This window comes from Siniperca chuatsi, linkage group LG3 (assembly GCF_020085105.1).
Source record: "Siniperca chuatsi isolate FFG_IHB_CAS linkage group LG3, ASM2008510v1, whole genome shotgun sequence".
Classification (NCBI taxonomy): domain Eukaryota; kingdom Metazoa; phylum Chordata; class Actinopteri; order Centrarchiformes; family Sinipercidae; genus Siniperca; species Siniperca chuatsi.
The window spans coordinates 34,834,364-34,846,869 of record NC_058044.1 but is presented as its reverse complement, the minus strand read 5'-3'; the positions used below and the strand labels follow the sequence as shown (position 1 = coordinate 34,846,869).

The 12,506-nt window shown below is 43.3% G+C and overlaps 1 protein-coding gene across 1 annotated transcript; it reads right to left on the bottom strand.

The window, feature by feature from the left end:
• Positions 1–1,550: 1,550 nt before the first annotated feature.
• On the bottom strand, positions 1,551–6,787 carry chchd10 (coiled-coil-helix-coiled-coil-helix domain containing 10). The gene is made up of 4 exons (XM_044186295.1): positions 6,548–6,787; positions 5,232–5,451; positions 1,988–2,129; positions 1,551–1,760 (listed from the first exon to the last, which is right to left on the bottom strand). Exons 1-4 carry the CDS (start codon positions 6,586–6,588, stop codon positions 1,741–1,743), a joined length of 423 nt encoding a protein of 140 aa, XP_044042230.1. The 5' UTR covers positions 6,589–6,787; the 3' UTR covers positions 1,551–1,740.
• Between the last annotated feature and the right edge of the window lie 5,719 nt (positions 6,788–12,506).

The following is a 12,506-nucleotide window of genomic DNA, read 5'->3' as shown; positions in this document are numbered from 1 at the left end:
TAACTTTCAAAATACGTTCGGTACGTTAGAATGATGAAACATTGCTGCTGCTTGTATCTTGTGCTCATGTGTAATGAAGGGCGATATTAATATTTTCTACTTTAGGATGTTCATTTTGAATGCTAAAGAATTGGAAGTGTGTTTCAATTAGTCTTATTCTAGTCATAGGACACAAAAACACAGCAACAGTCCTAATTATCATTTATGTAAAGAATAAAAAAATTAAAGAACAAATAAAAATACCACTTATTTCTGAGGACAAGTAAATCCCTTTTGGAAATTGAAGCGTGCAAGTTTTCTCCAACTTTTATTTTGAAAGCAGAACCGGATGTAGCTAGCTGCAGTTATCTTGACGCAGCTTCGAGCAAGGTACCAAGCTGGAGCGCATTATTTTTCCCTAATCGCTTTTCGTCAAGCCCCGCCCTACTGTACTGTGATTGACTCGTTACACGCACGCGTGCTTGTGATCAGAGGCTTGCTGTGAGCATGGCCAATCCTTTTTTCGACACTGTCAAATAATGTATGTAGGCAAATAATACAAATATATGCTTGGAAAATCGCGACAGGGGGCACCGAATATGATGAAATGGGAAACGTTAATTCTGAAGGAATGAGTTAACAGTTTCCCCGGTAAACACACCTCCGGACCCGGACCGGTACTTGCCGATGTCGGCGCTGGCTGGAGCTCTCAAGTGACCGACCTCATAGAAAAGATACTTTTATTTCCCTGTTGACGGATGGTTTAAATATCACACCACACATGTCCATTATAAAATGAATAATATTAACGGGAACCTGTAATTATCTGCCGCCTTGTTCTCCTGTGGGGTGTTTTGATAACGAGTCAAGTCTCTCCCGCACCAAAACAGCAGAGAGAAGCTCCACAAACGCGACAGCAAGCAAGTGCCTGCGGGGGTCGCTAGCAAGCCGGCCAGTCACGCTCACAGACCCCGCAATGAGCTGGCTGCAACAGGGAGAGAGAAAACTGAGTCACGGCAGCTTACGTTTTTGTTCCCGCTTGTTGCATCCTACGTAATAGTTAATATGAAATGCCGAAGCAAAAGCTTGTGTTGTGAAGCAAAAGCTTGTGTTGTGATATTTAAAGCATCCAGCGAAACAAAAGCCTATTTTCTATGAGACCGGTCACTTGACACTAGTCAGCTCACAAGCCTGGCAGACCGCTAGCGCCGCCGCCGGCAGGTCCAGATCCGGAGCTGTGCCCGAAGGTCGGCGTGTTTACCACGGAATTAACGTTTCCCATTACTCAACAACACTCTGATAAACACTCAAATCTGTCAATTCTGAATATTTTCAGTCATTCATTTTAATGGGGACAAATTCCCAGAAAATGTTGCATATTTCGCAAAGTATGAAAGGTATGAACAATAAAAGGACTAGCAATAATGTCCTAATCGAGTTGAATGGTTTGATGTTTGAATGAAGTATCAACGTTGACAAATGTGGAACTAGTTAAGTTGCTTTCACAGCGTTCACATCAATTTGTGGTTGAAAACATGGCAGAAATAAAGACAACACATGCTGAGAGAATGTGCAAGTAGATAGCAGCTATTTATTAAAGGTTTATCACTGTACATTGCCAAAAACATTTCATACTTTACAGTCATCAACTGACAAAAACAAAACCCAACATGCTCACTGCCTGAGGTTATGTGGTGTCTACAACATGTCTACAGTATGTTTCATTATTGAAATATGTCCATGACAGCTGACACTCGTCCTTCACACCAGTGATGTCACACCTACAGAAAAACAGAAGTTATAAATACTAAAATCATATTGCGTTGTTTTTAACTTATGTTGCAAGCAGTTGCTGTAGCTCCTTACAAGAAGTCGCCGAAGCTTGTTATGCCGGGACAACAACAACAATGTAGTTCAAGTGTGTATATATATATATATATATATATATATACACACACACACACACACACACACACACACACACACACACACACACACACAGACTCACCGTGGGAGTACTTGCACTGTTTGAGAGCTTCATTGAAGCCCTCACATAAACTCAGGTCAGTCTGGTTGGTGGCACAGTCCAGGAATTGTTTGACCTCAAAGTGACAGGGGCCTGGCTGGCCTGGAGCAGGCCGGGGGGGCTCCTGGAATTATATAAGCAAGAATGTTATTCAATTTTATTTATATAGTGCCAATTCATAACAGAAGTTATCTCATTGCACTTTTCCTATAGAGCAGGTCTAGACCGTACTCTTTATAATATTAATTACAGAGACCCAACAAATCCCACCATTAGCAAGCATTTGGCCACAGCGGCAAGGAAAAACTTCCTTTAAGAGGCAGAAACCTCGGACAGAACCAAACTCAATGATGGGCGGCCATCCGCCGCTGCTGTGAGAGGGGGGGGGCACAATACAAAGACCACTTAGATTTATTTTTTTTAAAATAGAATAGTAATTGTAGTGTTAATATTAATAAGTTAGCAATAAAAGGAATATAGGAAAAATAATGTCAGTATTAGTAACAGAGTGAATAACAACAACTGTAGTAGCAGTTGTTGAGCAGGAACATGGGGGCAGCAGGTGGCCCACAACCACAGATCCAGACCCCGCAGCTCCGGAGGCAGAAATACCTGCTGAAAGCGACAGAAGGAGAGAGGACAGAAACGAGAAAGCACAGAACTACGGGAGAGAGAAGATGTCGAGTTAGTAACATGCAGTAATGGGATAAAAATGCATACAGATGGAGAGGGAGAGGAGGAGAGAGGAAAGAGGCACATCATGGGAAGCTTTATCAAAGAGGAAAGTCTTAAGCCTACTCTTAAATGCGAAGATGGTGTCTGCCTCCTGAACCCAAACTGGGATCTGATTCCACAGGAGAGGAGCTTGATAACTGAAGGCTCTGGCTCCCGTTGTACTTTTGGAGACTCTAGGAACCACAAGTAACCCTGCATTCTGAGAGTGCAGTGTTCTAGTCAGATAATATGGTATTATGAGATCTTTAAGATACGATGGTGCCTGACCATTAAGAGCTTTGTAGGTGAGGAGAAGGATTTTAAATTCTATTCTGGATTTCACAGGGAGCCAGTGCAGAGAAGCTAATATTGGAGAAATATGATCTCTTTTCCTAGTTCTTGTCAGTACACGTGCCGCAGCATTCTGGATCAACTGGAGAGTCTTAAGGGACTTATTCGGGCAGCCGGATAATAAGGAATTGCAGCAGTCCAGCCTAGAAGTAACAAATGCATGCACTAATTTTTCAACATCATTTTGAGACAGGATGTGTCTGATTTTTGCAATGTTACGTCCTTGAAGTTTGTTTCATGTGGCAGTTAAAGGATAAATCCTGATCAAAGATAACTCAGAGGTTCCTTACGGTGGTGCTGGAGACCAGGGCAATGCCATCTACAGTAACTATATCTTTAGATCATTTGTCTCGGAGGTGTTTGGGACCAAGTACAATAACTTCAGTTTTGTCAGAGTTTAACATCAGAAAGTTGCAGGTCATCCAGGTCTTTATGTCTTTAAGGCATGCTTGAAGTTTAGTTAACTAGTTTCATCTGGGTTGATCGATGGATATAATTAGGTATCATCTGCATAGTAATGAAAGTTTATGGAGTGTTTCCTAATAATATTGCCTAGAGGAAGCATATATAAGGTGAATAGAATCGGTCCAAGCACAGAACCTTGTGGAACTCCGTGACTAACTTTGGCGTGCAGGGAGGACTCACCATTAACATGTACAAACTGAGATCGATCTGATAGATAGGATTCAAACCAACTTAGTGCGGCTCCATTAATGCCAATTACATGTTCCAGTCTCTGTAATAGGATGTGATGGTCAATGGTGTCGAACGCAGCACTAAGATCTAACAAGACAAGTACAGAGACAATTCCATTGTCTGATGCAAATAAAAGGTCATTTGTAATTTAAAAGGTCAAGAAAAGAAACACATCACACATTTGAGTTATAATCTCACATTTCACAAGAGCAGAGCTGCTAGAAAGTTAGAAATGGGTTTAGTGGTTGAGGTCAACTTCTGGTTGGCCACAATTTTACAAGCAACAGTCTGTGTGTTATTTTGAATCAACAAGCATATTCAAAATGTCTTCAAATATTAGCTACTTGGTGAATCACTTCTTTGTCCCAAGTACCTGTAAAAAGAAACATTTCAACCCTTAGTGTCCATTCGTACTCCCAGTTTCAATACCAGTGCCAATATAATATCTGAGTTTTTACTACTGATGAGGAATATAAACCTATTTTCAGTTTATATTTCTATTAAAAAAATGTATTTAACAAAATAAACCAAAGTTCTCAAATGTTACATTTTGTTGAAACACAAGCAGATGTACAAGAACTTTCCCTTAATAAAATACAGTCTAAAATTGGCAATATGATCATTTAAAATCAGGAACTACCTGATAATAACAACTGATAATAATAAGTAAACAAGATTATGAATCTGACTAGACATTCAATGTCAACTTTGATGACAAAATTCCCATATCCATCTAGCATGGTTCACTGTTTTCATATCTCACTGAATAAATAAATTGACCAAAATCTGTCATGCATTGTAATATTTTGTCAACCTTGCCACGTTTTCCAAAGAATTAGATCATTTCAGATCAGATCATTTTATTTTTACTAAATAATACATGACAAGTGCTATAAGCAGCAGCGCACAGAAGCAGCTTCCTCATTCTGTGGTGGCAGTGCACAGTTTTTAAATTTGAGTTCTAATGCTTTAGAGGATTCTACACCATATGACAAAAGGAGCAGCCTGCACGAGGAACTACCCTCGTGCAGGCTGGTATGCATTAGTATTAATGCTCTGGCTTTTGCCAATGTTTGATCATCAGACTGTAAGTCAGTGGGGCTCTATACAGTCAGTTGTGCAGCAAACCAAACCTGCACCAGTGTCTTTACAGACTAATGCAGTCCTAATGATAACCAAGATCACAGCAGGCAACAAACCAAGCAGGTAGGGTGATCTCTATTTTCGAATAATAATAATGCTAGATCAAAGTTAGTAAACTGATCTGCAAGGGCTCTATACTTCAAATCCATGGGCCACGTGGAGAAAATTCTGCCTTTGAACATTTCCAGATAAGCGAGGGAACAAAACACCAATAGACGTCAGACTCAAAACACACAAGTGCAAGTTAAGACATGTTTAAGTCCAGCTAGGTTCAGTTATCCAGCCATCCTAATCCTCTGTCTGATCACACTCCACCTCTTACCTGGTATGAAGGCTTGGCTGGCTCTGAACTGCTGCTGCCCCCACTAAACGCTCCTGTGAGGGCGTTGCCAACGACGTGGCCCACAGCTGAGCCTACTGCCACCCCAGCAGCTGTGGTAGCCATCTGGGCCATGAGGCCCGGCCCCTGGGACTGAGCTGGAGCCGGGGCCAGGGCGGCAGGAGGTGAATGAGTGGGAGCCGGAGCATGGGATGGAGCTGGGCTACAAACAGAACAAAAACAGTCCATTTCTAGAAATGTAGACTATGAATTATATTTACAATAATAAATTTAAAATGTCCATCACAGGATATCTAATGATGTCAATTGCTACTGTAAAACCTCAAGGGACCATTTTATAATAACAAAAGTTATAGTTGTTATGGGATGTTCACATTGGAGAAATGGGAACCAGCTAATGTTGATGATTTAGTTGATAAATTCCTCAAACAGAAAAATCACATGCCAAACTGTCACAAGAGACTAAATGATTAATTGACTAATTAATCAGTTATCCAGACAGTGTTACCTAACTGTCGCAAACCTCAAGTCAAGCTGCATGGATGGTGAGGGACAGAGTGCAACCCAAGCAGGTAGGATGGCCTTCAGACAAAAGCTTACAAAGTCCAATTCTGAGTTCTCAAAGTTTTGGGAGAGTTTTTTATATTTCACTTATTAAATGTATAGAGTCAGTGTTGCTCTCTAACATTAGTAACCCCCACTGACATTTACTTGTCACATTATAAGATAGATATTTAGGCCAGAAGTACACAGTGAAACTACACTATTTTGTGTTGGGGAGTTGCAAGTTATTTCTGTTTCACCCCAATCACAACCCAATAACTCGGCATTGTGGTTCCTTGACGATTATAAGAGATGTTCAGTGAACTAACTTATTGTCATAAGGCAAAACCAAAACATATTCAACTGTCAGAGGCTTTGGCATGATGTAATCTCCATACAGCTGAGTGTCATATGTGGGAATAAGCTCACAGAGGCTTCAAATCTCCAGCCTCCACGACAAACCTGCGCAGCTCGACGGGAACGTGACCTTGCCAAGACCTAACTTCACTTTAGACTTGAGTGGTCTCAGTGACTTATGACACAACAATAACTAGGCTATATGCCGTCAGGTGTATGATGCAGTTATTAGCATGACTACAGTCCAACTATCTTGGCTTTACTGTCAATATCATATCTGTTTTGAAGACTCAATATGGGCTGAATTAGCGCCACTTCCTGCGCTTTAAAGAACACCATCTGCAATAATCCAACAGCACAGACTGAGCCAGTTGGAAAGTTAGTGTAAATGTATTTACCTGGCTGGAGCTGAGGAACGGCTGCGGCTTCCTCTGGCCATCTCAGGAGGCGCTCTGCTCGGGTCACCACAGGATGGCTGGCAGCGGCAGCTCGTGCACGTCCCGCTGACCTTGTGAGGCTTGTTGGCTTGCTACTATGCCTGCTATGTACACAAATGTCGCGAGACTTAACGCGCTATCCCAAAATTCCTGGTCTTTGCTTCTGCCGTGGGTCGTGGGTTGTTGGGCCGAGCATCGCAACTGTGGGCACACCGCCACCTGCTGGACTGGAGTGCAGGCGTGTCTTTAAGACGTCAGACAAAAATATATTGTCATATTTCCTTCTACTTTCTTAGTTGCATCTTTTGCATATTTGTCTGCCAGTTCATTTCCCTCCACCCCTATTCCCTGTGCTGGAATCCAGATGGTTCTCACTGTTACTCCTGCTGTAATAATTCTGCAGATACTTTGAGCTATTTCCAGCATCTTGTCCTGTCTTCTGCCTGTTAACTCGTGAAACTGGTTAACACACTACTAGACTCTGAACCTAACAATTGCCTGGTTTGATGCTTTCTGTCCAGTGAAGGACTAAAAGAATAGCCAACATTTCCCCTGCAAATACTGAAAGGTTGTTACTAACTCTTTTATTTGACACTACATTTAAATCTGGGATTATGAATGCAACTCCTACTCTGTTATTATCTACTATTGATGCTGATGATCAGTGTATATTTTAATATACTCAGAGTAATTTCCCTCTATATATCTGTTGACTTCGTTCCTATCTGTATTTCTCTCTTTCTTCCTTTCCAGAAGGTGCAGGTCCACCACTATCTCTCCTAATAACCAAGGTGGGACTACGGAGAACGGTACCATGGGGCTTAACATGATCTCCCCTATCCCTGTTCCATTCGCTGTGTTTCCTATCGTCCAGCCAAAGCTCTTGCTCTGCCATTTTTCTTTCTCTTGGCATGGTTTTAACACCTTCTGCGTAGGGAGATTTTCCTTGTGGCCCTCTAAGTTTGCCCAGTATGTTAGTGCTAATTGGGTTCTTCTGATTTCCAGTGACATTTCATTCATTTCCACCTGCAGGGCTGATACTGGGGTAGTTTTTATGGCACCACAGCAGAGTCTAAAGGCCTGATATTGAATTGTATCCAACTTCTTTAATAATGTTTTTGATGCTGATTGGTAAACTATGCTGCCATAGTCTAGCACTGCCCTGATTAACCCAATACATACAGTTTTCAGAGAAATCCTGCTTGCTCCCCACTCTCTACCCCTCAAACACCTTAAAATATTCAGAACCTTTTTACACTTTTCAACAGTTTTTCCAATATGAGTAGTCCAAGTAAGATTCTGGTCGAACCAGATACCTAGATACTTCAAACAGTCTACTCTCTCTAAACTTTCTCCATACTGCCTTTGTCTTTGCCACTGAAAATCGAAACCCCCACTCCATTGCCCAGCCCTCTACTTTCCTTATTGCCTCTTGCATTTTCCTGACTACATAATCTATATTCCTTCCCTTTTTCCACAAAACTCCGTCATCTGCAAATAATGCAACACCAATCAACCTATCTATACTACTAAACATTTCATTTATCATAACTGAGAAAATAACTGGACTGATTCTCTCCATTTTCCACTAAATACTTGGAACTATATTCTTTCCCTAATCTTACTGATGTCCACCTCGCTGTTAAGAAGTTTTTAACCCATCTACACATTCTCCCTCTTATTCCCATTTGATGTAACCTGATCATTAACCCTTCCTTCCACAACATGTCATACGCCTTCTCAACATCAAAGAATACAGCTACTAAACTCTCTTTATTCATTTGAGCTTTCCTAATTTCATTTTCTAAACACAGAGCTGGATCAGTTGTACTTCTTCCTTTTCTAAATCCGCTTTGGTAATTCTTTATCAGATCTTTTGTCTCTATATGAAACCTTAATCTTTCGTTTTTTGTTTTTTTTATAATTGCAGAAGTGCATTCTTGTGTCCACCACGGAACTATATTTTTCCCTTTCCTACTGTTTCTTTTTGGTATTGACTCTTTTGCTGCTCCTAATATAATACAATTTATTTCTGCATTGAGGTCATCAATTGTCTGGTTCATATTTACCTCCTTTAATTTCCCTTCAGTTATTATTCTATACTTGTTCCAATTTGCTTCTTCAAATTTCCATCTTCTTTCTCTCTCATCCTGTTCTACTTCCCATTCTACTCCAATACTTGTGAATATAGGATAGTGATCACTCCCTATAGTGTTTCCTTTAATTACTTCCCAACTACTTTCCCAGACCAAAGACCGTGATACCAAAGTAAGATCTATTGCAGACTCTGTACCCTTCACCAAATTTACCCGTGTGCCTGATCCATCTATTTAAACACACCAGTTCCTTTTCGTCCATTAGCTCCTCTAAGATTTCTCCATTTAAATCTTCTTGTTCGCCCCATGCTGTGCTGTGAGCATTGAAGTCTCCACACCAGATGGTATTACCTCTCCAATGTTCCAGTATTTATTCTAGTTTTACTTTCTCTGTTTTTTTGCATGGGTTATAGAAGTTTAATATTTTTATACTTGCACCATATTTCAACAACTACTTCTTCCATTTCTTGTACTGTACTTAACTGTCTATATTTTATACCTTCTTTAATAAATTTCGCACACCCTCCACCATTTCCTTTGTATCTATCTTTGCGTATGTATATCCATTAATAATGAACTCCAGATTTGGCTTGAGCCATGTCTCCACTGCCGGCTTCCTGACGGTGCAACCACCATGCGCTGCTGTGTGGTTTCCTCTGCAATTACAGCATTTAACTTTCTTATCTAACATTCTCCTCCACATCTTCCACATCTTTGTTTTCCTTTACATACATTGGCCGTATGACCATATCGCTGACATTTATAACATCTTATTGGAGGAGGAACATATTCTCTTACATTAAAGCTCATGTAGCCTACTATCACTTTTCCAGGAAGCACCTCATCATTGAACTGTACTGTACTGACTCACTTTCCACTTTTTCCCCGTTCCTGAAGGCCTGCAGCCGTCTAACTCCTGTGATTTTTCCTCCTTTCAGCACTTTCCTTAGTTCTTCCAAATTTTCTCCGATGGGGATTCCTGTTATCACTCCCCTAGCTCCTCTCCTCTCACCAACGATACTTCTTTCTATTATTTCTTTTTTACACAATGTTAGCAGTTTCATCCCTTTATTTCTCTGCTCCACATTTTTGCATTTCACCAACAAACTGCTCACCTCCCCTAGGGTATTTAGTGCGGGTCTCTTTCTTTGTTTAGTGTCGGGTCATTGTTATTCCTGTCTTGTGTGTATTGCCGACATTTGTGTGTATTGCCGACATTTGTGTGTATTGCCGTTGTCAGAGAGCCAACACAGACACCACCAGCTCCACCCACTGCAATCAGCAGATTGCACTCACCTGAGTATTGATTACACACCTGCCACTAATCATCTACTCCACACTATATAGTCTCACTTCCCCGGTTCACTCACTGTCTGGTCTCAAACCTCTTACGAGAACTCAACCCGACCACAGCTTCTCTTGACAACCCCTTTTGGACTTTGGACTTCTCCGTTGTGTGTTTCATCAGCTCCCGGCTTTCCTGTCAACCGTCTCCTCCTGTGGATCCTACTACCAGCGCTACATCAAGATAAGACCCATAGACTTTCCTAGCTTAGCTCCTGTCATTGCTTTTCTCTGTCTGGCTGTTTGAATAAACTCCCTCGTCTCAGTACTAACCTCTGTGTCCCGTGTCTACCTGCTGACAGAAGACCAGACCTTTAAAACATCTGGAGATGGAGCGCTCCGCTTCCCCCACGGAGAATCCATACGAAGGATTGGTCAGCACCCTTCGTGCGGCTCTGTCTCCGGATCCTCAACCCCAATCTGCCTCTGCCAGTCCCATGGCCCTTCCTCCCAGCTATTCGGGTGAGGCGGTAGGATGTAGCGTTTTTTTGCTGCAAGTTTCTCTGTACATCGAGATGCATTCTCATAAATTCAACACCGAACGAGCTACAGTGGCATTCCTCATTTCCCTCCTCTCCGGAAGAGCATTGCTATGGGCTCAGACTCTTTGGAGCTCACAATCTCACATGATTAACTCCTTCTCCAACATCTCGTCCCACTGCCAGGAAGTATTCGGTCTCGCCACCGGGGAACTGGCGGTCTCCGACCAGCTCTTCTGCTTACGTCAGGGAAATTCATCGGCGAGTGATTACACACTACAGTTCCATACGCTAGCGGCAGCTAGTGGATGGAATGAGGCTGCACTGATGACAGCCACGGGTTTGAATTTCCAACTCCGTAAGAAGATGGTAATCTACGAAGACAGTATTGGACTTGAGAACTTCATGCAGAAAACAGTGAAAATCGCTCAGCTACTTACCGCATGCCAGCCAGAAGAAACCGCTCATTTGCCGCTCTCACCCGAAGCCTGTCCTCCAGTACCAGAGCCCATGCAGGTTGATTCTCACCGACTCTCTCCCCAGGAACGTGTACTCCGTTTAAACCAGGGCCGGTGCCTGTATTGCGGGGCCTCTGGGCATCAGATCAGGACATGCCCAACCCGTCCTCCACGTCCTGCGGTGAGTACCATTCCCAGTTCTCCTGCAATTTCGAAATTAACTCTTCTAGAAATTCAATTACTCACCCCTCAGTCTGTCGTTGCAGTACGAGCCCTCCTCGACTCGGGCTCCTCTGGCAACTTCATCTCCCCGTCGTTATTAAAACGACTTGAGTTACCTTTTTTGCCTCACGCTGAACTCAAGGTGGAAACCATCCAGGGAAAACCGCTGGGACGTGGTAGAGTGAAGTATCAAACACCACCCATCATCCTACGTGTTGGTTGCCTGCACAAAGAACAGATCTCCTTCCTGGTACTGGAGGACCCCACCGTCGACGTCATCCTGGGATGCCCAAGGCTCGCTCAACACTCTCCGGAAGTCAGATGGGAGTCCAGTGAGATTCTGCGATGGAGTCCAGCCTGCCTTCAACAGTGCATCTCCTCGGTTCCTAAACCTCCGATCAGTCACTCTCCTGTCCAGGTACATGCCACTCGTGTGGAGAGTCCGGATCCACCGCCAGATCTCAACGTCCCATCTGACTATGTGGCGTTCCAGGATGTCTTCAGCAAACAGGCAGCCACCCTCTTACCACCACATCGGCCATGGGACTGTGCCATTGACCTGCTGCCTGGGGCTACACCGCCTAAAGGACGCGTGTATCCTTTGTCCATCCCAGAGCGCACGGCTATGGAGGACTACAACGAGGAGGCTCTCCAACAGAAGTTCATTCGACCTTCTACCTCACCTGTGGCCTCGAGCTTCTTCTTCGTGGGAAAGAAGGATGGTGGCTTGCGGCCTTGCATTGACTACCGGACCCTCAACAGCCAAACTGTCAAGCTCCCCTATCCGCTTCCTCTGGTCCCTGCCGCCCTCGAGGAACTCCGTGGGGCTCGCATCTTCACCAAGCTGGATTTGCGGAGTGCCTACAACCTCGTTCTAATCCGGGAGGGAGACGAATGGAAGACGGCGTTCATCACCCCTTCAGGCCACTACGAATACCTGGTGATGCCGTACGGGCTGTCCAATGCTCCAGCGGTCTTCCAGGGCTTCATGAACGAGGTATTCCGGGAGTTTCTTCATCGTTTTGTGATCGTCTACATTGATGACATCCTCATCTACTCCCGGAACTTGGCTGAACATCGCCACCACGTCACGCAGGTTCTCCAACAGCTCCGGAAACATCGGCTTTACTTAAAACGTGAAAAGTGTGAGTTCCATCACCCCACGGGCCAGTTCCTTGGGTACATCGTCAGTGCAGAGGGCATTCATATGGACCAGGGGAAGATCCAAGCCATCCAAAACTGGCCACTTCCTCAATCAGTTAAGGAACTCCAACGTTTCCTAGGGTTTGCAAACTTCTATCGCAGATTCATAAAGAGCTTC

Coding starts and splice junctions, on each gene's coding strand:
- chchd10 (XM_044186295.1), bottom strand. CDS start 6,588: ATGGCCAGAGGAAGCCGCAGCCGTTCCTCAGCTCCAGCCAG. Junction 5,452..6,547: donor CGTTCCTCAGCTCCAGCCAG/GTAAATACATTT, acceptor TTCTGTTTGTAG/CCCAGCTCCATCCCATGCTC. Junction 1,761..1,987: donor ACAGTGCAAGTACTCCCACG/GTGAGTCTGTGT, acceptor GTTTTTCTGTAG/GTGTGACATCACTGGTGTGA.